General features: G+C 39.7%; 1 protein-coding gene across 1 annotated transcript in view; it reads right to left on the bottom strand.

Annotated features, from left to right (window-relative positions):
• LOC100568147 (disintegrin and metalloproteinase domain-containing protein 29) overlaps positions 1-27,568 on the bottom strand; it is an 88,042-nt gene that overhangs the window by 42,825 nt on the left and 17,649 nt on the right. Inside the window, exons 3-8 of the mRNA XM_062974405.1 lie at positions 21,548-21,609; positions 18,367-18,445; positions 17,037-17,113; positions 9,113-9,320; positions 8,385-8,453; positions 245-316 (exon numbers count right to left, since the gene is read on the bottom strand). Of these exons, the coding sequence (XP_062830475.1) occupies positions 245-316; positions 8,385-8,453; positions 9,113-9,320; positions 17,037-17,113; positions 18,367-18,445; positions 21,548-21,609 (567 nt within the window). The remainder of the gene's footprint in view (positions 1-244; positions 317-8,384; positions 8,454-9,112; positions 9,321-17,036; positions 17,114-18,366; positions 18,446-21,547; positions 21,610-27,568) is intronic.

Genomic DNA, 27,568 nt, shown 5'->3' on the forward strand with positions numbered 1-27,568 from the left:
CTAATTTCTCTATCATTATATCTATTTAATCTATCTATGTATCTATCTATCTATCATTCTATCTATCTATCTATCTATCTATCTATCTATCTATCTATCTGTCTGTCTGTCTGTCTATCTACCTATCTACCTATTCATCTATCAATTGATCTACCGGCTGTTAGGAATGGATGGAGTTGAAGTCCAAAACACCTGGATGGAGGGCCCAAGTTGGCCCATGCCTGTGGATCAGTGTTGTACTTACATGGTGTAGAAAGGAAACGATCTGAAGGATCACCAGTATGACGCGGGTTGCGTTGTGCCCATTTTGCTGAAACTGAAAGAGAGAGGGGAGAAAATAGGAGGAACTCTCTTAGCATATTAGCTCATGGTCATCTACACCTGCTATGTGCATGAGATCAAAGCTTCTTAAACTGAGATCAAAACTTCTTAAACTTTGGGCCGCGACTGGATGCCGTGGGTTCATGACAACACTTGAAGCTTTTTTGAACAAGCAATGGCCAGAAATAAATAATATGGATACATCCCCACCTAGTGGCTGTTTTAGGCATTTGCTTGAATCTGTCAGCAAAGACGATGCAGCAAATGCTTCAGCTGGGCTTCATAAAAAGAGGAAATCAACCTGCCTGGTTTAGCGAACCTTGCAAATGCTCGTTTTGTTGGAGTATGGTTGTATTTGTATGAAATGTAAATCAAGTGTTTACTGCTGATGAGCTAGAGTGTGTATTTTCAGTAATGAAATAGTTAACAGCAGGCTAGTTTTGACCGACAGTCTGTTGTGATTACTGTGACCTATCAGGATTGATTTCCGGCCTTTGAGGGTTGGAACTTCCTCCGATCTGAGGAATGCTGTTTATCTTATCTGTGGTTTTCAGCTTGAGCTCTCGATGGAGATGGACTATGAAAGCTATGCTCTGAAGCCGAGAAATGCAACTGTAAATAGATTATGTAAATAAAGTTAATCAACAGTTGGACTTCGTCTGCTGGAGTATTTCTTGACCAGTGCTGTTTCTCAGCATGGGAATACAGTCTGGAGAAGGAGGTGAGACCGGGATGATGAATTTTTGGAATCCACTCTGCACCCCATCATCCCCTGACACGTTTTGCTTTCAGTTTCAGAAATGCTTCCCGTCACATTTTTTAAAATTTAAATATTTATTCTTTATTGAAAAACATATAACATAAGTTATAAACTCACACACATACCACTGTGCGAAAAGTACAGAACAATAACATAAGAAAAAAAATAAAAAAGAAAGAAAAGAACATGAAAAAGAAAAAGGTAAAGAACAAAAAAAAGTTAGAAAATAAAGAATTAAGGCCTAAATTATCCCTACGGACTTCACATCTATACATAAACAATACAATCACACTAACATTGACCTCCTTCTATTGTGTGGTGCTTTAAATACTATTCTTTTTATGCACAATGCACCTTTATTTCCCTTATCTGCTTACTTTCTCTTTATTATGTAGCCTGGGATGATCTTGGGATGATCAAATTATGGTATAATAAAATTTTTGAAATAATGAACATGGACAAATTAAACTAACAATTTTCAAGGAAACTCAAGTTTCAAACCTATGTTGCTCGATAACGGCAAATTCTTCTTGAACTTTTAATAGCAGATGACTGATGTTTTTGATTTCAATTGGGTGTGGATTATATGAATCCGACTTAGTTTGTTAGAATCAAAAATGTGATGGGACGATCCTTTATTCGTTTGCTCTTCCCTGAACCATTTTCATATTATTATCTTGCATTTTTCATTTTTTATATAATTTTAATTAATTCCCAATTTGTTTGTTTTTTTGATTTTCCTTGAGTGTCTGTCAGGAGGGCTTTGATTGTGTCTTTCTGCCTGGCAGAAGGTGGCCTTTCCAACTCAATGATTGTAGGACTTCTGTGATGGTTGAATGAAAATTAATGCCTCCACCTTCGTAACTCCTCAACAGATGGCAGTCCTGGTAGTAGCAGGTCCTGGCTTGTTCAGTAGACTCTCCTCTAGAGTTAGTTCCATTTGGCGGGAAGCTTTAGCATTGAACAGTTGTGTTGTTAAATTGCGAAGTATGGAACCCTATGCAGATGGCCGGTCAATGCAACTTAAGCAACGTGCAACCATTGAATTCTTCACAGCAGAAGGTGTCACCCCAAAGGAGATTCATCAGAGGATGCCAGCTGTTGATGGGGATTGTGTTGATGTGAGTCCTGTGCGTCGTTGGGTGAGAAAGCTTAAAGATGTTGAAGTGGTAACATCTGACTTGTGTGACAAACAAAGAGTTGGACGTCGTGTGAGAGCAAGCACCGAGTTTCACAAGCAAAAGGTTGAGAGATTGATTCAGGATGATCGTCATATCACTCAGAGAGAAATTCCAAGCATAATCGGCATTTCACCAGAACATGTGGGTCACATTATTGCTTTGCTTGGCCGTCGGAAGATCTGTGCACGATGGGTTCTGTGAGACGCCGGTTGCGGAAACAGAGTGTCGACTTCATTTGTGACGGCTTCAGAAAACTTGTTCATGGTTGGCAGAAATGTATCCAATTGTCTGGTGATTATGTGGAAAAGTGAACAGTGGTAGTTAAGGAGCACATTCTAAGGATTTTTTTATTAAAATATTCCCATCCAAACGCAAGTAACGAAGGTGGAGGCATTACTTTTTATTCAACCCTCGTATTTGTAGGCTGCGAATGGAGATGCAACTGAGACCAAATCTAAACGGAAGAGACGGCTGGCCTTCTGAACTGTCAGAACCAATCGTGCCGCAAATGTTCCGGAGAGACGCCGCAGCTCCATAAATGTCATTACCCACCTAAGTAACAAGATTTCCGCTGCAGAAATATATCAACTTTCCAAAGACGTTGCTCAGCAGAGACAGCTCCTTGCGCTGTAATCTGGAAATCAATTTCCCTTTTCTGAAGGGAGAATTCAAGTGATGAAAACAATGCACCAAAGAGCTGAATATCTATTAATACATCGCCATTGTAATGCACGGTAGTAGTTGCCATAACATACCATCGAATTTATAAACAGTATCCGTTCCAAAGAGAGAACTCATTGAAAACAATCCATAAATGTTATTACAATCCACTCATGTTGCACAAAAACTAGAGGGGATGCAGAGTGTGACAGGGTGGTTAGTTAATTAAACTCTGATACACCCTGATTTATTGGTGAGACAGATCCTCTCACCTTCTCCTCTCCAGTCAGACCGCTTAAGCATCCAGCGAAAGCAGCACCGACAAACGACACCACAGTCGTAATTCTGCTGATCCCAGCGGTTCTAAGGCTTTATTATATACATCTATATACAATTACACGGTCCATCACTCTTAGGACTCATGCTTTCCCCAGCAAGAGTAAAGCATGTCATTTCTCTTTGCCAAGCTTACAGTTCCATCCATGCTGCTGAGTCCGAAAGGCTTGACCTATTGGCCCTGCAGGCAGTCAATCAAGCTGGCTTGTGATTAACCCATTGCGCTGCTGGAACACAGATGCACAATCCAAACAGCAAAAAATTGATCTAACATTCCCCTCTAACAACAAAATACACCAACAGAGTGTTAGGTGATTGGAATCATGTTGTTGTTGCTGTTATGATTTTATGTCTTGATTTTGATCCAAACCATATCAAAAGATACGAAGGTTTTGGGAATAAGTCTTAACTTGGGAAAGGCAAATAATATAGAAGGAAATGTCTAAGGGCCTGGGCTGTGGCGCAGGCGGGAGAGCAAGCCAGTGCAATTAACTGCAATGAATCACTCTGACCAGGAGGTCATGAGTTCGAAGCCGCTCGGAGCCTATGTTTGTTTGTCTTTGTTCTATGTTAAAAGGCATTGAATGTTTGCCTATATGTGTAATGTGATCCGCCCTGAGTCCCCTTCAGGATGAGAAGGGCGGAATATAAATGCTGTAAATAAATAAATAATAAATAAGGGCATTACTATTTATCTAATTACTTGAAGGCATCATTAAAAATCTATTGAATAAACACCATGGATTATTTTTTGTATGTGTTGCAAGGATGTAGAAGAGATCATCAATGTATGGGGAAATATAAGCAAAAAGTACTGGCGGTCTTTGGGGAAAATTCACCTTGATTTGGGGGAGTTGTAGTTCACCTACATCCAGAAAGATCTGGGCCAAACTTGGCACACAGACCTGATATGCTGACATTTGATTACTGGAGGGGTTTGCGGGGAACCGACCTTCCTTTCTGGGAGTTGTAGTTCACCCACAACCAGGAAAATTGTGACCTCCACAATTCCCTGATTCGCTGGAATCAGGGAATAAGGCAACTGAGTGGAGAAAGGATAACATATTCTTTAAGGAAATCTCAAAGAAAGAGATAAAACAAATTGGAAATATATCATTAAGTAATATAATGGAAATATGGAGCAAATATAAAGGACAGTTAATCAATAAGAACTCAGTTTTAACGCCGATAATAATGGAAAAAGATTTTCCAAAGGACTTAAAAGGAACGCTAGATTAAGAATTAGAAAAAGGGGAACTAAAAAGGGTGGGAATTTGGACAGAACAAAAATGGAAAAGGTAAAAATGAGAGAAGAATTGAGAGGAATAAATATTTCTTGGATTCATTGGATTCAATTAGAAAAATGGAATGAAAACTGGTGGTCCCAAAATAAAACTGGAAAACAAATAATGCAATTGGAGGAATTAATAATAAAAGCATTAAAAAGAGAAAATAGTGAGCAATTAAAAGGAACAACAAGTAAAATATATAAAATACTAATTAAAGACATAGAAAAAAAGACAAGATTAACATTAAGAGAATCATGGGAGGAGGAAGTAGGAACAAAGATAACGGAAAAAGAATGGGAGGAGATATGGAAATCAAGACAATTAAAAAACATGTCAATTAGAATAAAAGAAAATTACTATAAATTAATTTGGAAGTGGTATTTAACACTGAGAAAGTTAAATATGATGAATAAAATAAGAATAATGATGAAAAATGCTGGCGAGGGTGCCAGGAAATTGGAACCTACATGTATATGTGGTGGGATTGTAAACATGTTAAAGATTTTTGTGAATTGGTTATAAGGGAAATAGAAAATATTATGAATATAAAAATTAGAAGGAATCCAGTGGAAATATTACTTTTAATTAAAAAAAAAGAGGATGAGAAAGATAAGAGGGGAAAAGATTTAATAGACATACTATTAACAGCAGCTTGATTACTAATTGCAAAATATTGGAAAGGAGAAATGAAAATACAAATTAATGAATGGTATAAAGAAGTTTGGAGAATGGCACTGAATGACAACCTAACATCAAATTGAAAAGTAAAGAAGGGATTATGGGGAAAAAATAATTTTGAAAGTATTTGGAAAAAATTTCTAGAAAAATTATTGGAAAAAGAAGACGGGACTGACCCACCATAGTGGGAGTTGTAGTTCACCCTATAACCAGAGAGCACACTGAACACCACCAATGATGCACCCAGAGCAAACTTGCCCAACATCACAAACTGTAAGTACTGATGGAGTTTTCAGGGTTAGCCTGGCATGATGTGAGTTGTAGTTCACCCACATCCTTATGCATTTTGTACAAGTAAAACGCTGACTCTTTCCAATAACCCGGTAATGCCAGGGTCACCACAACATCTGTTATAGAACTCCAATATGCTGATGACAACGTAGTCTGTGCGCATTCAGAAGAAGACCTACAAGCCACTCTAAACACCTTCGCAGAAGCAGACGAGAAGCTCAGCCTCTCACTGAACATCGATAAAACCAAAGTGCTCTTCCAACAGGCACCAGCTCATCCCTCTGCAATGCCAGGAATACAGCTTAATGGTGTCATATTAGAAAATGTTGACCACTTCCGCTACCTTGGCAGCCACCTCTCCACTAAAGTCAACATCGACACTGAAATACAACACCGCCTGAGCTCTGCGAGTGCAGCATTTTTCAGAATGAAGCAGAGAGTGTTTGATGAGCGAGACATCCGTAGAGAGACCAAGGTGCTTGTTTACAAAGCCATTCCCCTCCCAACCCTGCTCTACACCTGCGAAACGTGGACTGTGTACAGACGTCACACCCAACTCCTGGAGCGTTTCCATCAGCGTTGCCTCAGGAAAATCCTGCAAATCTCTTGGGAAGACAGGCGGACAAATGTCAGCATGCTTGAGGAAGCAAAGACCACCAGCATTGAAGCGATGCTCCTACGGCATCAACTCCGCTGGACTGAAGGCCACGTTGTCCGAATGCCCGATCACCGTCTCCCAAAGCAGCTCCTCTACTCCGAACTCAAGAATGGGAAACGAAATGTTGGTGGGCAGGAAAAGAGATTGAAAGATGGGCTCAAAGCCAACCTTAAAAACTGTGGCATAGACACTGAGAACTGGGAAGCCCTGGCCCTTGAGCGCTCTAATTGGAGGTCAGCTGTGACCAGTAGTGCTGCGGAGTTTGAAGAGGCACGAACGGAGGGCTTAAGGGAGAAACGTGCCAAGAGGAAGGCCTGTCAAGCCAACCCTGACCGAGACCGCCTTCTACCTGGAAACTGATGTCCTCACTGCAGGAGAATATGTGGGTCAAGAATCGGTCTCTTCAGCCATCTACGGACACCCCCCCAAGATGGAAGACAATCGTCCTCGAGCTACGAGGGATCGCCTAAGTAAGTAATAGGCTTGCTCAAATAATTTGATTTCCCCGTTTGTCGTTAGTAATTCGTTAGTTTTGTAACTTGTGAAGCAATATTCGACCTAGATTGTCCACTCGTGTGGATCCCGCTGTTTCGAACCGCAATAGGCCCTTTTTCTAATGTCGTCTTTTTTTTCGTTAGGAAAACAAGGTTTGGCAAATCACCCAAACTTGTTTAAGTGCACTGGGGCAACCTAGATATTGTTTCCACCTTGTGGCCAATCAGAGAGCACGTTTAACCCAGGGGAGGGGCTTGTACGTCCTGAATGAAAAGAGCGTGCAAGGGAGCCTCGTGGCTCATTTGGCTCGGGATCTGAAGAGAGAGGGTGGTTGGGACTGGGATTCCAGGCAGGCAGGCAAGATTGCTTCCTTCCTTGGCTGAGCTAAAGAAGACCGAGAGAAAGGGTGGGTGGGTGAGGACTGAGGAGGAAAACGGGTGGGTTAGGGTGCTTGGGTTAGGGTGTTTTTTCAAAGGGCCTGTGGGCTTTTTCCCCCACCAGCTTGGCGTTTGCCATTTGCCCACCAGCCCTGCAATTTTTCTGCTGCGCCATATTGCCTGGTGTGGGGTGGGCTTTCGTTTGATTAGGAAACTTTTCTTTGCATAGGCATTAAAGTGAGTTGCAAATAGAAGAAATCAAATATTCCAATTTTCATTTTGCAAAGTCTGGCAAAACTCCCCATAATCCACCGAAAAACAACTTGGGGAAAAGGGAGAGTGTATTGTTTTTCCCTCTTTCCTTTCATTGCGCTGCAAATCTCTTTCTCCTATCAACGCTAGCAAAGTCTGGCAAAAGGTTGCAAGTCCCATAATCCTCCGCAATACCACTTGGTTTGGGCAAAAGGGAGGGTGTATTTGTTTTCCCCTCTTTTCTTTCTTCCCTGAGCTGCTCATAGGGCTGGCAGCAGTGACTCTCTTTCCCTATCAACGCTAGCAAAGTCTGGCAAAAGGTTGCAAGTTCCATCATCCTCCGCAATACCACTTGGTTTGGGCAAAAGGGAGGGTGTATTTGTTTTTGTAATTTGTTTATTTGTATTTGAAGGACTTTCACAGTGAAGGAACCTCTATTGAACAGGAAATAACAATTCAAAAGCAGGAACAGATTTTTGCAATTGTTAAATAAAGTTTTTTAATATGAACTATGAAATTGCGCAATAAATCTTAGGAAAGGGCAAACGCTCTGCAATTTAGCGAGCAAGCAGGGTGGATTGTGTTCTCCCACTGTACCAAATTTGATCAGTATAGCTGAAAAAATGAGTGCAGGAGAGCCCCATAACCCCCCCCCTTGGGCTGTTTTGGGCCACTGCGCATGCGCGTCCGCCATTAACGAATTACTTTTGAAACTAACGAATTTTCGTTAATTTCGAATTTTTGGGGGGGCAAAATTCGGAAATGACATCAGAAATGAAACGCTACCCCCCCTACTTTTGAAACGAGTTTAGAATCAATTTTTTCGTGGATCGCTCAAGCCTAGTAAGTAAGTAAGTAATGCCAGGGACCTAAGGTAGTTATTAGTAAAATTAGAAAAGCAAGTCAAGTATAATTTATCAGTAACAGGATTAACAAGGAAGTAGTTTGTCAATGTCTATGACTTGAGGAGGGGAGGGAGAGAGGATGACACCAAAGCGAGATTTTACATTATGATTTATTGCTGGGCTCTAATGGCACATATATGGTGAAAATTTAATAAAATGATATATAAAAGAGATAACTTACCAAGGAATTGCTACAAACAGCAAAGTACCCGAGGTAGCGAGACGGTTCATGGCTCCCAGGAAACTCCGCCTGCAGTGAAATATGGACAGTTTAGGGATTGGAAAGGGAAAATTGCACACAAAGTAATGTAGAAAGGGTATCATGATCTCCGATCTTTGACATCTCCGGACACAGAGCAAGCATTGACAAAGAACAGATGCCAGCCATAAAACAGGCCAGCCATAAAACCTCAATGACCCTCTGGTATGTGAGAGCCCATATATAAATGGGCCAAAGAGAAGATTCTGGTATTCTGTACAATAAAAACCTGTTGGAATCTACCAGCGTGTGTCTTGGTGCTTTCTTCTGGTGGAAGACTTACCCACAGCACAATTGGAAGAAGAGAACCTAACAAAGGGATGCATTTACTCACTGGAGGACATGGACACAATGGAGCAATGGATTTAAACTGAAGGAAAAGCTGCTTCGAGTCTCATTTGTGGAGAGAAAAAGCAAGGTATAAATAAACATAAATATAAATATAAACAGAAGCATCACCGTCATAGATTCCACCTGAATTTTAATGGAAACTTCCTGTGGGTAAGAGCTATTGGGAAAAGAAAGAGGGCATCGGAGGACATTTTTAGCTTAGCAGCCACATCAGAGTGTCTCATGCAACCTATGGAGGTGACTCCACCGACGGTCACTTTGTGGCCTCTTGCTTTGTCCACTGTGGTCCCCAAACGTACCTCATTGTCCCCCAAGGGCTTTGTGGCCGGACTCTTGGCTTCCACGGCTTCTTTGAGTCGGATGCCTTTGCTCGCTCCTTGCTGCTCGGGGACTGTCGGGCAAGGCTCCTGCTGCTCCGGATCCTTCTGGAAAATCAGGTGCTGAAACGCCGAGGAATTCTCCACCGGCTGGATTTCATACTTCACTCCTCCGGCTTGTATATATCCCCTGGAAAGGAAAAAAAACACAACATGAGACCCTTCACTGTGGCTGCAGAAGGAACTAAATGCACGATGGAGAACTGAGGCTGCATGCTGTGGAATTATGGAAGTTATGCATACAGCCTTGATTGGCATAAGGTAAAGGTAAAGGTTTCCCCTGACGTTAAGTCCAGTCGTGTCTGACTCTGGGGGTTGGTGCTCATCTCTATTTCTAAGCTGAAGAGCCGGCGTTGTCCGTAGACACCTTCAAGGTCATGTGGCCACTGGCATGACTCCATGGAGCGCCGTTACCTTCCCACTGGAGCAGTACCTATTGATCTACTCACATTGGCATGTTTTCGAACTGCTAGATCGGCAGGAGCTGGAGCAACAGCGGGCACTCACTCCACTCCCGGGATTTGAACCTGGGACCTTTCGGTCTGCAAGTTCAGCAGCTCAGTGCTTTAACACACTTCGCCACCGGGGCTCCTATCTTGATTGGCATACAACAATAAAATCACAACACAGGCATATACAACAAGAGGAAGTCACAGAGCAAAAGGAAAACATACGCAAAAGTTACAAATCTCAAGAATAAAATTTGCAACAGTCTCACAAAAGAATGCATCAGAAGTTCTTCAGAAGATAGGGAATTTTATAACATCCTTGCCACTGTAAATACTGTAGGCAAAGGTAAAGGTAAAGGTTTTCCCGTGACGTTAAGTCCAGTCATGCCCGACTCTGGGGGTTGGTGCTCATCTCTATTTCTAAACCGAAGAACCAGCGTTGTCCGCAAACACCTCCAAGGTCATGTGGCTAGCATGACTCCATGGAGCGCTGTTACCTTCCTGTCGGAGCGGTAGCTATTGATCTACTCACATTTGCATGTTTTTGATATGCTAGGTTGGCAGGAGCTGGGGCTAACAGTGGGAGCTCACTCCGTTCCCCGGATTCGAACCGCCAACCTAGCGGTCCACAAGTTCTGCAGCTCATAGCTTTAACACGCTGTGCCACCGGGAGCTCCTTTCTACAGTGAATCCATATATTGTCATATTTAGGGCAGGCAAACAACGAATGGTGAAGTGTTTTCAACACAGACCAAGGTGCAAGAACAAACAAACCCTTTTGGAACGCTCTAATTTTTAATATCTGTCACACCTCAGGTTAGCTTCACCTTGCTAAATACGCCAGGCTGTACACAGGTTGAAGTGTTTTGTAGTTTATTAGGAAATAGGAAATAAATAGTTCTTAAGAGCCAAAGTAAAGTTCCAAAAGATTGTTGAAAAACCAAGGCTATAAAAAATAATCCAAGAAAACATTAAGTATAAAACAAGGTTCTATTAATGCATGACAAAGTCCCATGAACTTGAATACTCAAAGCTGTAAGAGCTTGCTTCTTGACTCCCAGATGAGACATTGCTTTTGACAAAGGTTTTTCTCTCAGCACACACTTTAATATTCTCTGCATTGGGGCCAGGCTGTGGCGCAGGCTGGTGAGCAGCCTGCTGCAATAAATCACTCTGACCAGGAGGTCATGTGTTCGAGGCCAGCCCGTGGCAGGGTGAGCACCCGTCAATAAAAAATAAAATATAGCCCCTTCTCGTTGCTGACCTAGTAATCCGAAAGATAGTTGCATCTATCAAGTAAGAGATAAGGTACCACTTATTAAAAAATGGGGAGGCAAATTTAACTAATTTACGACGTTGGAATGAGGAAGTGCGGTCAGAGTGGATGATGAAGCAGCTGCTCCCCCCTGTGGCCAGAATCGAACATCCCCTCAGGAGAAGGTTAAATTGCCTCTGCGTCTGTCTCTGTCTCGGTTCTATGTGTATTTGGGCATTGAATTTTTGCCCTGTGTGTGTATAATGTGATCCGCCCTGCGTCCCCTTCGGGGTGAGAAAGAAGGGCGGAATATAAATGCTGTAAATAAATAAATAAATAAATTGCTTGAACGCCTTTCTTTGGCCTCTGACCTCTTTCTTGTTTGCTATTCTAACACTCCTGCGAACCCGAAATTCCAAACGGCCAGCTCGATCGAGAGATTCCGTTTCATCAAGGCCAGACAGCTCATTAGCAGCAGCCTCTGTCTGCATGCTATCTAACTGGGAGCTATCCTCCCTTTGCACCTGACTAGCTTCAGTATCATCTCCAGTATCAACAACACCATTCCCTGCCGTGGGAATGCCTCCCTGCTCCTCATCTCTCACAGCAGGGACACTCTGAACCTGAATCCCATAATTCCCATCAGAGTCATCTTGAACCTGAATCTCATCATCTTGAACATCTGGAACCTGAATCCCTCAATTCCCATCAGAGTCACTCTGAGACTCCAGCTGAGTTACAACAATATCTCCCATCCAGAAGAGTGGATGATAACTGTTGAAAGTATTATAATGTTACAAAATTATATTGTTCATGTACCTTTAACAGGTAATATGCTTTGTCAATTTGATACAGGTGGAGCTGTGTTTGTTATATATATATTCTTTGCACTTTGCACTCTGCCTGTTCTTTGAGTTTTGTTTTGTTCCTGCATTATGCTTCTGTATTAAATTAAGTTTGACTACATTACTTCAGGGCTTTTGTTTCTGCTGCAGCTTTATTTTTTAATACTCTGCAACCTAAGGATTTTACCTTTGCTAACAGGTTATGGGCCCAGAAAACTACAAAGCCAATGTGTTTGTGCTGATGTTTTATTTTGAAGTATGTGGTTTGAAAAGTTTTTTTTTTGCTCCTGCTGTTTTGAAGAGCAGCGAAGTTTAAAAGCGGCAGTTTGCTGCTGAATGCTGAACCTTGGGAGAGACCTGGAGTCATGAAGAAGATTTATAGCCTGCTATGGTGAAGTGTTTGTTTGGTTTGCCTTCTACATGCTTGTGCAACTAGGGCCAATTTTTTGTTGCTTTCCTTTTATGCCTTGCATGGAAGGTTTTCTCTTCAGTAAATATTTTGGAAGCTGAAAGAAGAAACTAAAAGTCTGTGAGTCAGACCCTGCTTGTATTCCAAAGAAATACAGCGAAGTTTGGAAGAAATCAGTAATTTCATGGAGGAGTGAGTATAGACTGGCTGGTCTGAATTTTTTTTTCTGGAACTTTGGAGCTTTAAAGTAAAAGAACACAATGGCCTTGCCACCTGTTCAAGTGAGTTCACTCCCGTTTGAGAGACTGAATGATAAGAATTGGCTGAGTTGGAGTATAAGATTTAAAGCTTATCTGGTTTCTCAGAATTTATGGAAAATAATTGAGAATTTGCCAGCTCAATTAACTCCTGCTGAGCAACACCAAGATGAAAGAGCATTGGCGCTGCTTCAGTTGTCTGTGACGGATTCTTTGTTGGTTCACCTTCATAATATTCCTCATGCACAAACTGCATGGAATTTGTTTAAAGATATGTTCCAAAGACAATCAAGTGGCTCAAAGATAATTCTTATGCGCCAGCTGTTTAACCTCAAACATGAGGAAGGCACTCCAGTTCAATCTCACATTACAAAAGTTGTGGCTCTTTTTTCGGAATTGAGAGCATGAGATATTATTTTTCCTCCTGAGCAACAAGCATTAATTTTAATGGGGTCTTTATCTCACTCTTATTATGCATTTATTGACTCTCTTCATGGAATTCCAGACACGGATCTCACGATACCGTTTATTTCGGGGAAAATAATGGAATTTGAAGCTCAACGTAAATTGAGAAGTGTTGATTCTATACAGAAGAATCTGGGAACTGTTTCTAAGGACACTGCTTGTAAAGACACTGCTTGTGTTGCTAAGCCAAAATCACAAGTTGTATGCTATAAATGCAAAAAGAAAGGGCATTATGCTAAGAATTGCTGGCAGAATCCAGGACAATGGAAAAATAAGCAGGTGGAGAGACCTAGTTCTTCAAAGGATTTTCAGCATGCTTTCCTGGTGACTTCTAAAATGGATACCATGAACTCTTTCATCATTGACTCGGGCTGTTCTCAACATTTGGTAAAGTGTAAGGAACTGTTATCAAATGTGAGAGACTCTGATATAAATTTTATTTCATTGGCAGATGATAGAAAAGTACAAGTAATTTCTTGTGGTGATCTTTATGTTGATCGTCTAAAATGTACTTTTGAGAATGTGTACTATGTAAAAGAAATTGTGTATAATATTCTCAGTGCCAACATACTTTTGGATGAAGGTTTTGAGGTGTCTTTAAAGAAAGAAAAGTCTATGCTGGTTGATCCTCAAGGTAACGAAGTGAAACTGATACAAGAAAAGGGATTTTTTATTTTAAAGTCATCTGATAATGCTAATATGTCTGCTTGCATTAACCAGATACCTGATAATCCCAGGCCATTACATAGCAAATGTATTCATGAATTTCATAGAAAAATGGGTCATTTGTCATGGCAGTATTTAAGGCAGACAGCTGAGTTGTGTGAGATTCCTATTCAAGGATGTAAGAATTTTCTAGATTGTGAAATTTGTGCATCAGAAAATCTTAAGAAAGCTCCTATTGCAAAATACAGTACTAGAGTTTCAAAAAGGATCTTAGAGCTTGTTCATATTGACATATCTGGTCCTCACCCTACTTCTGTAGGAGGGTCAAAATATTTTTTGATTTTGGTAGATGATTTTTCAAGGCTGAAATTCACCTTCTTTCTAAAGACTAAAGGTGAAGTTTTTCAAAAACTTTCTGTTTGGCTGAAGTTAATGAAGACACAGTTTCCTAAGTACCCGGTAAAAGCTTTTCAGAGTGATCGTGGTGCTGAGTTTATGTCCAAACAAATGCAGAATTTGTTTAAAAAGTTTGGTATAGTCCACAGGTTAACAAATCCTTACTCACCCAGTGAAAATGGTGTTGCAGAAAGGTGGATAGGCGTTGTAAAGGTTGTGGCTAGAAAAATGCTAAGAGATGCTAGTTTATCTGATGGATTGTGGGCTGAAGCCGTGGCAAACGCTACTTATGTGCTCAATCGTTCGTTTTGTAGAAGTGTTAATAGTATTCCTTATGTATTGTTTTTTGGGAAAATTCCTGATTTGAGTTCAATCAGAGTTTTTGGAAGTGACTCATTTGTCTTAATTCCTTCTCAACAAAGACATAAAAAGGATGCTATCTGGAAGAAATTGAAATATCTTGGCCCTGCATCTGAATCAAAAGGTTGGAGGTTTTGGTGTGGTGACAATCGAGTGATTGTGTCTAGAAATGTGAAGTTCCAACAATATAGTGGTTGGGAAAGGATACATTCAAATAAGGAAGTGTTTGTGCCTTTTGAAACTGCTCAAATGCACACACCTCAAGTCACACAGCCAACTACACAACAAGTTTCACAGCAGACTGCTACACAAACGAATACACAGGTGCAATCAGTGTCACAACAGACTGCACAGCAAAATATACAACCAAGCACTTCCCAAGTACACAGTTGGGAACACAAGTGCGAGTGGAGCAAGAATCTACTACTAGTCAGTTACAAGTTAGTAGTCCTGTGATTAAACAAAGTGAATCTCAAAAGAGAAAAGCTGAAGTTTATAGTTCAGAAAGTACTAGCTCTAGTAGTTCTGAGAGTGATGAGACTAATGGAGGAGATAGTACTAGGACTATTCCTAGACGCAGTTCTAGGAAAAACAAGGGTATTCCTCCAAAGAGGTACCATTGTGAAGCTGTGAAAATACAGGAACATGACTGGTCTGAACCTCATAGTTATAAAGAGATGTTGAAAAGAGATGAATCTGAGAGAAATCTTTGGTTAAAAGCAATGCAAAGTGAATTTGATTCTTTGAAAGATTTGCAGGTCATGGTGAAGTCTGAAACACCTGACAATGTAAAAGTTCTAAGTTGTCGTTGGGTTTATAGACGTAAACAAACCAAGGATGGTGGTTTTTTGTATAAGGCCAGATTAGTTGCCAGAGGCTTTGAACAGATATATGGAGAAAATTTTAATGAAATATTTAGCCCCACAGTGTCTGGGGAAGCATTAAGAATATCCCTTGCAATTGCTAGCAATAGGAATTTAAAAGTTAAACATTTTGATGTGAACACTGCATATCTTCATGCAAACTTGGAGGAGAAAGTTTATATATCTGCTATCCCAGGTTTTGAAACTGACCTTCCTGAAGGGTCTTATCTTCTTCAGAAAAGTCTTTATGGTCTCAAGCAGAGTGCGCGTAACTGGAATTTACATTTGGACAAAGTGTTAACAAAATTGGATTTTGTTGCTAACAAATTTGATCCTTGTTTGTACTCAAAAGGAAGTGGAAACACACAAATGTTTGTTGTAATATATGTGGATGATGTGTTATGCATTGGTTCTGAGGAACAAATTCAGGAAGTATTTCGGAGTTTGAACAAAGAATTGAAAATCAAAAATCTTGGAGATGTTAATAAATATCTTGGCATAAATATTGTTAGAAATGAAGGAGGTTTTGAGTTAAACCAAACTGACAAGATTTATGATCTTTTGAGAAGAACAAGAATGGAAAATGCAAACACTGTTAATACACCCATGGCACTTCAGTTTTTACAACATGTAGATGGAGAAGTGTTCGATAATAATTTCATTTATCGTTCAGTTATTGGTTCTTTATTGTATATTGCAAATAACACAAGGCCTGATATTTCTTTTGCTGTTGGTATTCTAAGTCAAAGGATTCAAAATCCTTCACATACAGACTGGGAAGGAGTGAAAAGAATTCTGAGATACTTAAAGCAAACAGCTGGAAAAGTTTTCAGAATTTGCCCAGATGATAAAGAGTCTTTAACAATACATTGTGATAGTTCTTTTGCAAATTTAAAGGAAAATAAATCTATTACTGGTTTTGTGATAAAATATGCAAATACACCAGTGTGTTGGAAGAGTAGAAGACAGAAAATTGTGGCACTAAGTACTGGAGAAGCTGAGTTCTCAGCTTTATCTGACGCTTTGACATCAGCAGAATGGTTAGAATCTTTAATTAAAAGTCTTAACATTGATTTAGAATTGCCAATGCAAGTTTTTGTTGATTCTCAAACCTGTATCGCTTTGAGTAACTGTCAAAATATGAAAACAAGGTCCAGATATATTAATGTCAGATATTCAAATGTACAACAATTTGTTAAAGACAAAAGAATTGTTCTCAATTATATTCCTTCAGTTGAAAATGTTGCTGACATTTTTACTAAACCTCTTTCTTTTGAAAAACATAATGAGTTCTGTAAGAAATTGAATTTATAAATGTGAACTAATATAATTTTGTGGAGGAGTGTTGAAAGTATTATAATGTTACAAAATTATATTGTTCATGTACCTTTAACAGGTAATATGCTTTGTCAATTTGATACAGGTGGAGCTGTGTTTGTTATATATATATTCTTTGCACTTTGCACTCTGCCTGTTCTGCTGTGTTTTTCTCTTTGAGTTTTGTTTTGTTCCTGCATTATGCTTCTGTATTAAATTAAGTTTGACCACATTACTTCAGGGCTTTTGTTTCTGCTGCAGCTTTATTTTTTAATACTCTGCAACCTAAGGATTTTACCTTTGCTAACAATAACAACACATTACGTCTTGCATCTAGGTGGGATGAATCAAAATGCGGAGATAATAAGCTGTCATGACTGCACTCACATGGAATTAATGAAGTGGTGGGGGAACAAGTTAGCTTTGCTGCAAGATCACAAGTCTGCTCTTGACTGAGTTTCAGGCTTCCACATTTACAAGCAAGTATTAAGTGCTTCCAAAGACAGGCTGATTGCTTCAGTGATCTTTCTGAGAATCAAATAATACCAAAGCCACAGTCCTTACCAAAGTCCGGTGCAAGTGGAAAGCATGACGACCGAGCCCGGGATGTCTCTCACGTATCCACGATAATAGCAGTCAACCTGCAACAATTTTTTTTTTTGGGGGGGGGGGGGGTTTAAAAACAAATTACACTATGTCACACGGTTTTCGTTCATGAATTATAAATGTCACCTGATGTACCTAATTGGTTCTATCACAAAAACATGGGAAAAGTGGATTAAACTGTGAAAAAGTTTTGCTCTAGTTTTTCAATGAACATCCCATGGAGTTTCAACCAATTCAACTTAATTTGTGGCAACCACAAAAACAACATGTATATGTAAATCATGATCCGCCCTGAGTCCCTTTCAGGGTGAGAAAGAAGGGCGGAATATAAATACTGTAAATACTGTATATACTCGAGTACAAGCCTAGTTTTTCAGCCCTCTTTTTAAGACTGAAAAAGCCCCCCCTCGGCTTATACTCGGGTGAGGGTCCTGGTTGGCTTATATTTGGATCAGCTTATACTCGAGAATATATGGTACATTTATTATTTTTCTCTATTATTATTGCTTTATTACATTTATTATTTTTCTCTATTATTGTTGCTACTATTACATTTATTTTACTCTATTTATTATTATTAATAATAATACATTTATTATTTCACTCGGATATTATTATTATTATTATTATTGCATTTATTATTTTACTCTATTTATTATTGCATGTATTATTTTCCTGTATTTATTATTATTATTATTATTATTATTATTATTATTATTACATGTATTATTTTACTCTATTATTATTGAAAGGATACATAAGCACATTGACATGGAAGAAGATGAGAATAATGATTTGATCAGAGTTGGACAGTCTTATCTTAAATTTGAGCTTTATGTAAATATTCAAAAACATTGAACCTACCGATGCCTCAATTAATGTAATTTTATTGGTATCTCTTTTTATTTCTGAAATTTACCAACCTTGGCTTATACTGGAGCCAATGTTTTCCCAGTTTTTTTGTGGTAAAATTAGGTGCCTCGGCTTATATTCAGGTCGGCTTATACTCGAGTATATACGGTAAATAAAAAATAAAGCTCCCCCCATCCAAAAAACTAACCATTTAGAGAGGGTAAGGACATGAAGGATGGCTAAAGTTAATAATAATAAACATAGTCCAAAGGTTACACATTGATGTGCAGGGTTGAACTTCTGGGCTCAACTAGGGTCCCATCTATACTGCCACTATACTGGGAGTTATAGTTTCACAAGGTCTTTAGATTTTTGAAATCCACCTTGTTGTGATATTTTGATCCTTCTGAAGCTATGAATCGAGTGTACTACCTACCTTTATAAATGGATGATCTTCCTGCCGGTTGCCTTCCAGGTCCAAAGAGTAAACAGCCATGTTCCGAAATGCAAAAGATCTGCAGGTCATGATATATATATATTTAAAATGCAGCATTAGAAACTCAGGGTTTGCTTACCAATGAAGGGCTGATCTATTGAATAAGGATGTGATCCTAGGTGATGTGTTGAATAGTGTCAAGATCAGTGCCAGGGGTCAGGGTGCGTGATGGATGGGTTTCTTCAAACACCATCGATCAATCATGCTCCGTACCAGCACCCTGATGAATTGGTGATTTTTTCTGCCCTCACCAATTCCTCCAAAGTCAGACTCAAAGACATCTGCAGTATGAAGTTCAAACATCTATTTTAATATTTACAAAGATATTTACAAAGCAGCAAAGTCCATCGTTTGTCTCTCACAGTACAACACAGAGATAAGAAAGCACATTCCTTAGTCCGAAGGAAGTTCCGACCTCCAAGGCCGGAAATCATGTCTCATAGGTCACAGCAGGCTGTCAGTCAAACTGGCCTGCTGTTAACTGTTTCATTGCTGAAACACACACTTGCAAAACCAGCAGAAAAACTTGATTTACATTTCATATACACACAACCAAAATCCAACAGAAAAGTACACATCTGTGTTTTAGATGGATTAGGGATCAGCTGGTTTTCTCTGTCATAAACCGTAAGTCAGGAAGAAGAATATAAGGTAGTAAAGGTTTCCCCTGACGTTAAGTCCAGTCGTGACTGACTCTGGGGGTTGGTGCTCATCTCCATTTCTAAGCCGAAGAGCCAGCATTGTCCGTAGACACCTCCAAGGTCATGTGGCCGGCATGACTGCATGGAGCGCCGTTACCTTCCCGCCGGAGCAGTACCTATTGATCTACTCACATTGGCATGTTTTCGAACTGCTAGGTTGGCAGAAGCTGGAGCTAACAGCGGGCGCTCATTCCGCTCCCGGGGTTTGAACCTGGGACCTTTCGGTCTGCAAGTTCAGCAGCTCAGTGATTTAACACACTTCACCACCGGGGCTCCTAGGAGTTGTATATAGCTTGTAAATAAAGTATAGTACCGCTGGGATCAGCAGATAATTTACGACTGAGGTGTCGTTTTGTCGGTGCCACTTTGGCCGGATGCCTAAGTGGTCTGACTGGTGAGAAGAAGGTGAGAGACCTGACTCATAAATAAATCAGGGTGTCGATTAATCCCCTGACATGAACTACATCCAGTGAGCACTGTGAACCCAATGGATCTGCACCAAACTTGCCACAGATGATGGGACTTGCAGTACTTTCACTGATACTGTGACCCCTGCAGCGGTTAGTGGGATGGACCTTGATTTTGGTAGGTATAACGTGAGAAACCGTGACCCCCACGACAATTGGCTAGGACCAAATTTGGCACAGAGAAGCCCCATGACCAACTGAACATACTACAGCGGTTGGTGGGATGGACCTTGATCTTGGGAGTTATAGTTAACCTACATCCAGATAAACCGTGACCCCCACCGACATTGGATTGGGACCAAATTTGGCACAGAGAAGCCCCATGACCAACTGAACATACTACAGCGGTTGGTGGGATGGACCTTGATCTTGGGAGTTATAGTTAACCTACATCCAGATAAACCGTGACCCCCACCGACATTGGATTGGGACCAAATTTGGCACAGAGAAGCCCCATGACCAACTGAACATACTACAGTGGTTAGTGGGATGGACCTTGATCTTGGGAGTTGTAGTTCACCTGCATCCACAAAGCACTGAACCCTGCCCATGTCAGATCTGGACCAAACCTGGCACACAGACCCAACATGGCTAACTGTGCATATATGGCTAGTTTGGGAGTGACTGACCCGGGATCTGGGAGTTATAGTTCATCCTTATCCAGAGAGCATTAAACCCATCCGACGATGGATCTGGACCAAACTTAAGTGATATTACCTAACATCTCAAAACAAATAATGTCTTCTTCTAACAATCCGGGCACCGCTAGGTCCCCAAGCTAGTATTAATATATAATTGAATATAAATAAATAATATTATTGATACCAATCTATATATATAAAAGAGTGATGGCATCAGGGCAGCGGACAAAACAACAAAACTACAGGCCCCCCAACCTCAAAATTTGACAACACAACCCATCATTCACGGCTCTAGTTTGATACAACAAAAAGAAAAGAAAAATAAAGTCCTAATTACAGGGAGAGGAATAATTGTTTTTATCCAATTGCTGCCAGTTAGAGGGATAAGCTCCGCCCACTTGGTCTCCTAGCAACCTACTCAGCCCAGGGGACAGGCAGTTAGGCCTCAGGCCTCTTCCACATTGCCTATAAGATACAGATTATCTGATTTTAACTGGATTATATGGCAGTGTAGACTCAAGGCCCTTCCACACAGCTATATTACCCATTTATAATCTTATATTATCTGCTTTGAACTGGATTTTCTTGAGTCCACACTGCCAGATAATTCACTTCAGTGTGCATTTTATCCAGCTGTGAAGAAGGGGCCTCCTATAATCCAGTTCTAAGCAGATAATATAAGATTATAAATATACAGTGGAGTCTCACTTATCCAACATAAACAGGCTGGCAGAACGTTGGATAAGTGAATGTGTTGGATAATAAGCATTCACAACACATGGACAACGTATAAATACTATACAATACTACACAGGGACATAGACCCCCTCTATCCTCACCACTTTCACAGTACACAAACAACCAAATGCATACTAAACATAAAGACAACCCTACAACACACATTCAATACCATCACTACCTCAACAATTTCTCACCAACAACACCAGACAAAGCCACAGCAACGCGTGGCCGGGCACAGCTAGTTCTTAATAAATGTTGACTGGTGTACATGAATAAATAAGACGTATCCTGAAAATAAGCCCTAATGTGTCTTTTGGAGCAAAGCATAATGCAAGACCTGGTCTTATATCGAACTACAGTGGCCCAATGCAACGGAATTCTGGGAGTTGTAGTTTTTTGCAAGGCCTTTTGACATCTCTGCCAAGGCGAGAATACTGGGGCCTCACCAAACTACACCTCCGTGGATTCCATAGCATCGAGACATGGCAGCTCAAGTGGGGTAAAACTGCATCAATTCCGCAGTGTGGATGCATCCCACATCAGGCGCTGAGAAGGGAACGAAGCCACTTACATTTGGCGAAGGTGAACAATCCTGTTGAATCCCCCAATTTTGATCATGTAAGTCGCTTCTCCCTAAAACAATGCAAAAGAAAGATGTTGTTATATGAAATATGGATTAATTCTACAGTTTAGATTTATTTATTTAATTAAGAATACAGTTATCTGTCTATCTATATATATAAAATGATAAAGTTGTTTGCACAGTGACTATAACAACAGAACTAAACGTCCCAGAAATACGAAACTTGGCACACAACTAAACGCCCCAGAAATACAAAACTTGGCAAAACAATGCAAAAGCCTTGCCTCCCATTTGTAACAACACAACCACACCACAAAACCACAATCCGGACCCACAAAACTCACAACAATGCATCATAACTATAACAACACAACTAAACGCCCCAGAAATACGAAACTTGGCAACACAACACAAAAGCATTCTCTCCCAATTGTAACAACACAACCACACCACAAAACCACAATCCGGACCCACAAAACTCACAACAGTGCATCGTGACTATATCAACACAACTAAACGCCCCAGAAATACAAAACTTGGCACACAACTAAACGCCCCAGAAATACAAAACTTGGCAACACAACACAAAAGCCTTGCCTCTCAGTTGTAACAACACAACCACACCACAAAACCACAATCCGGACCGACAAAACTCACAACAACGCATTGTGACTATAACAAATACAAAATTTGACAAAACAACTCATCCACCTCCCCAATCCCTACATTCACACTTGGCCTCCAAAAAAACAATTACAATAATAACAATGACAACAACAACAACAATAAGAATCAACACCATCACAGGCAAGAAACAGCCAGGCACTGAGGCTGAGAGGCCAGTCAGTGCTACACTGGGCCTCCAAAAAACAATACAGTAGCATCTAACTTATCCAACCTTCATGACTACTACAACAACAATAATAATAAACACCTACACAGGCAAAACAAAAAAAAACTATTGTACCACAATAAAAATATAAACCGCACTCAGCAGAATCAGACATTACAACTAACAACAAACCAAAGACAACAGGGATCTCAAGTAATTATCAATCAACACAAAAATTGAAGAAGGTAACAGACTTCAAATACTACTACTAATGTGAGTATAAAGAAGGTGGAGCTCACAGCATAAATACAACCTAATGTAGACTGACCAACACCACCAGATTCAGCCACAGCAACGCGTGGCCGGGCACAGCTAGTCTATATATATAAAAGGGTAATGAAATTTCGGCCTAGGACAAAACAACAAAACTACACGTCCTAGAAACACTAAACTTGGCAGCACAACCCCTCATCCATGCCTCTACGTTCATACAACAAACAGCTCCAGCTACTCCAGAAAACGGCCAGGCTTTGAGACTGCAAGGCTATTCACTGCTATTCCATCTGGCCAACAAAGGATTCCCATAAGCCACAGCAACGTGTGGCCGGGCAAAGTTAGTATATAATAAATAATATACGTATATTGTATATAAATATAATATTGATAATAATATTATGATGTAATACAATGTAATAATAATAATAATAATACAGTATTATAATTGCATATTTATATTACATTTAATATTACTAATAATATTGCAATATAGTTGTATAGTACAATCTATATATATAAAAATGGAATGTGATGTTTTACTATGGAGTAAACAACAGAACCACTGAACCAAATCACACCAAATTTGGCCACAAAAGACATAGTCATACAGTCTATGCCTTTCGATAAAAAAAAACCTAGAAAAATTAAGCCCAAATTAGAGAAGGAGAAAGATTATGATTCCCATAAGCCACAGCAACGCGTGGCCGGGCACAGCTAGTCTATATATATAAATGTAATGTGCATAATTCCCATGGAGTAAACAACAAAACCCCTGGACCAAATCACACCAAATTTAGCCACAAAAGACATAGTCATCCAATCTATGCCTTTCAAAAAAAAAAACCCTACAAAAATAAAGTCCAAATTACAGAGGACAAGGAAGAGCCATTCCCCCCCTGGCTGCCAGTTGGAAGGGTAGGCCCGCCCCCTTTAGGCCCTGCCCACTTCATGTCCTAGCAACCGTCTCAGCCACAATGGCCGAGAGTTCACTTAGGCCTCTTCCACACTGCCTATAAAATACAGATTATCTGATTTGAACTGGATTATATGGCAGTGTAGACTCAAGGCTCCTCCACACAGCCATGTAACTCAGAATGCCAAGGCAGATAATCCACAGTATCTGCTTTGAACTGGGCTATCTTGAGTCCACACTGTCATATAATCCAGTTCAATGTGGATTTTATATATAGTTGTGTATAGAAGGGGCCTCATATAATCCTATCTATCTATCTATCTATCTATCTATCTATCTACCATATCTATCTGTCTGTCTATCTATCTACCTACCTACCTACCATATCTGTCTATTTATCTACCCTATCTATCTATCTATCTATCTATCTATCTATCTATCTATCTATCTATCTATCTATCTATCTATCTATCTACCATATCTATCTATCTATCTATCTATCTATCTATCTATCTATCTATCTATCTATCTATCTATCTATCTATCTATCTATCTATCTATCTATCTACCATATCTATCTATCTATCTATCTATCTATCTATCTATCTATCTATCTATCTATCTACCTACCTATCTATCTACCATACCTATCTATCTACCATATCTATCTGTCTGTCTATCTACCTACCTACCTACCTACCATATCTATCTACCTACCTACCTATCTATCTATCTACCATATCTATCTGATCTCTTTTTTCGATAGAGTTACGAGTTGGGTCGATACAGGGAATGCTGTGGATGTAGCGTACCTGGATTTCAGTAAGGCCTTCGACAAAGTCCCCCACGACCTTCTGGCAAGGAAACTAGTAAAATGTGGGCTAGACAAAACTACGGTTAGGTGGATCTGTAATTGGCTAAGCGAACGAACCCAAAGGGTGATTCTCACCAATGCGTCGTCTTCATCATGGAAAGAAGTGACAAGTGGAGTGCCACAAGCAGGGCTCCGTCCTGGGCCCGGTTCTGTTCAACATCTTTATTAACGACTTAGACGAAGGGTCAGAAGGCACGATCATCAAGTTTGCAGACGACACCAAACTCGGAGGGATAGCTAACACTCCAGAAGACAGGAGCAGAATTCAAAACGATCTTGACAGACTAGAGAGATGATTGGCCGAAACTAACACAATGAAGTTCAACAGGGACAAATGCAAGAGACTTCACTTCGGCAGAAAAAATGGAAATCAAAGATACAGAATGGGGGACGATGCCTGGCTTGACAGCAGTGTGTGCGAAAAAGACCTTGGAGTCCTCGTGGGGAACAAGTTAAACATGAGCCAACAATGTGATGCGGCAGCTAAAAAAGCCAATGGGATTCTGTCCTGCATCAATAGGGGAATAGCGTCTAGATCCAGGGAAGTCCTGCTCCCCCTTATTCTATTCTGCCTTGGTCAGACCACACCTGGAATCACACTGTGTCCCATTCTGGGCACCACAGTTGAAGGGAGATGTTGACAAGCTGGAAAGCGTCCAGAGGAGGGCGACTAAAATGATCAAGGGTCTGGAGAACAAGCCCTATGAGGAGCGGCTTAAAGAGCTGGGCATGTTTAGCCTGCAGAAGAGAAGGATGAGAGGAGACATGATAGCCATGTACAAATATGTGAAGGGAAGTCATAGGGAGGAGGGAGCAAACTTGTTTTCTGCTGCCCTGCAGACTAGGACACAAGGGAAGAATGGCTTCAAACTACAGGAAAGGAGATTCCACCTGAACATCAGGAAGAACTTCCTCACTGTGAGAAGGGCTGTTCACCAGTGGAACTCTCTCCCCCGGGCCGTGGTGGAGGCTCCTTCCTTGGAGGCTGTTAAGCAGGGGCTGGATGGCCATCTGTCGGGGGTGCTTTGAATGCGATTTCCTGCTTCTTAGCAGGGGGTTGGACTAGATGGCCCATGTGGTCTCTTCCAACTCTACTATTCTATGATTCTATGATTCTATCTGTCTGTCTGTCTACCTACCTACCTACCTACCTACCATATCTGTCTATTTATCTACCCTATCTATCTATCTATCTATCTATCTATCTATCTATCTATCTATCTATCTATCTATCTATCTATCTATCTATCTACCATATCTATCTATCTATCTATCTATCTATCTATCTATCTATCTATCTATCTATCTATCTATCTATCTATCTATCTATCTATCTATCTATCTATCTATCTATCTATCTACCATATCTATCTATCTATCTATCTATCTATCTATCTATCTATCTATCTATCTATCTATCTATCTATCTATCTATCTATCTATCTATCTATCTATCTACCATATCTATCTATCTATCTATCTATCTATCTATCTATCTATCTATCTATCTATCTACCCTATCTATCTATCTATCTACCCTATCTATCTATCTATCTATCTATCTATCTATCTATCTATCTATCTATCTATCTATCTATCTATCTATCTATCTACCCTATCTATCTATCTATCTATCTATCTATCTATCTATCTATCTATCTATCTATCTATCTATCTATCTATCTATCTATCTACCATATCTATCTATCTATCTATCTATCTATCTATCTATCTATCTATCTATCTATCTATCTATCTACCATATCTGTCTATTTATCGACCATTTCTTTCTTTCTTTCTTTCTTTCTTTCTTTCTTTCTTTCTTTCTTTCTTTCTTTCTATCTACCTACCATATTATCTATCTATCTATCATCTATCATCTATCTGGCATATCTGTCTGTCTGTCTATCTATCATCTATGTCTATCTATCTATCTATCATCTATCTATCTATCATCTATCTATCTATCATCTACCATGTCTATCTATCTATCTATCTATCTATCTATCTATCTATCTATCTATCTATCTATGTCTATCTATCTATCTATCTATCTATCTATATATCTATCTATCTATCACTCTATCTATCTATCTATCTATCTATCTATCTATCTATCTATCACTCTATCTATCTATCACTCTATCTATCTATCTATCTATCTATCTATCTATCTATCTATCTATCACTCTATCTATCTATCTATCTATCTATCACTCTATCTATCTATCTATCTATCTATCTATCTATCTATCTATCTATCACTCTATCTATCTATCTATCACTCTATCTATCTATCTATCTATCACTCTATCTATCTATCTATCTATCTATCTATCTATCTATCTATCTATCACTCTATCTATCTATCTATCTATCTATCTATCTATCTATCTATCTATCTATCTATCTATCTATCTATCACTCTATCTAACTATCTATCTATCTATCTATCTATCTATCTATCTATCTATCACTCTATCTATCTATCTATCTATCTATCTATCTATCTATCACTCTATCTATCTATCTATCTATCTATCTATCTATCTATCTATCACTCTACCTATCTATCTATCTATCTATCTATCTATCTATCTATCTATCTATCTATCCATCCTATCTTTCAGCCAGTCTGCTGTTCTTTTACACAATTTACACTACATTTTTTTCTTTGCAAATGCTCTCAAAGCAAGGACCTTCTGTGAAATTGCTAGCAACAACAACAACAACAACATCAATGTTCAACACCTAGGATGATCCCTTTAAAGTGTGCAAGAAATCCCAGAGCGGATTCGGCCATTCACTGACATGGATGCTTTCAACCAAAATAAAGTCCCATATTGAGAGGAAGGCAGGATATATTGATTGACTGATCAATCAATCAATCAATCAACAATGGGGCAGGGTCTGAATATCAATGTATAATTGATAAACATTTTAACTACGTCAAAGTTTCCGTCACGCCCCAAGGATGCCTCCCTCCAAATGGAAACTTCTAGATGTTTGCACTGTAATCTCTATCAACCCCAAACCACCAAGTGTGGGTTTGATGGGATTTGTAGTTTAACTATGCAAGGAAAAGGTTGGAAAAGACTGGCATTTTTTTTTTAA

This window comes from Anolis carolinensis, chromosome 3 (genome assembly GCF_035594765.1).
Source record: "Anolis carolinensis isolate JA03-04 chromosome 3, rAnoCar3.1.pri, whole genome shotgun sequence".
NCBI classification, from domain to species: domain Eukaryota; kingdom Metazoa; phylum Chordata; class Lepidosauria; order Squamata; family Dactyloidae; genus Anolis; species Anolis carolinensis.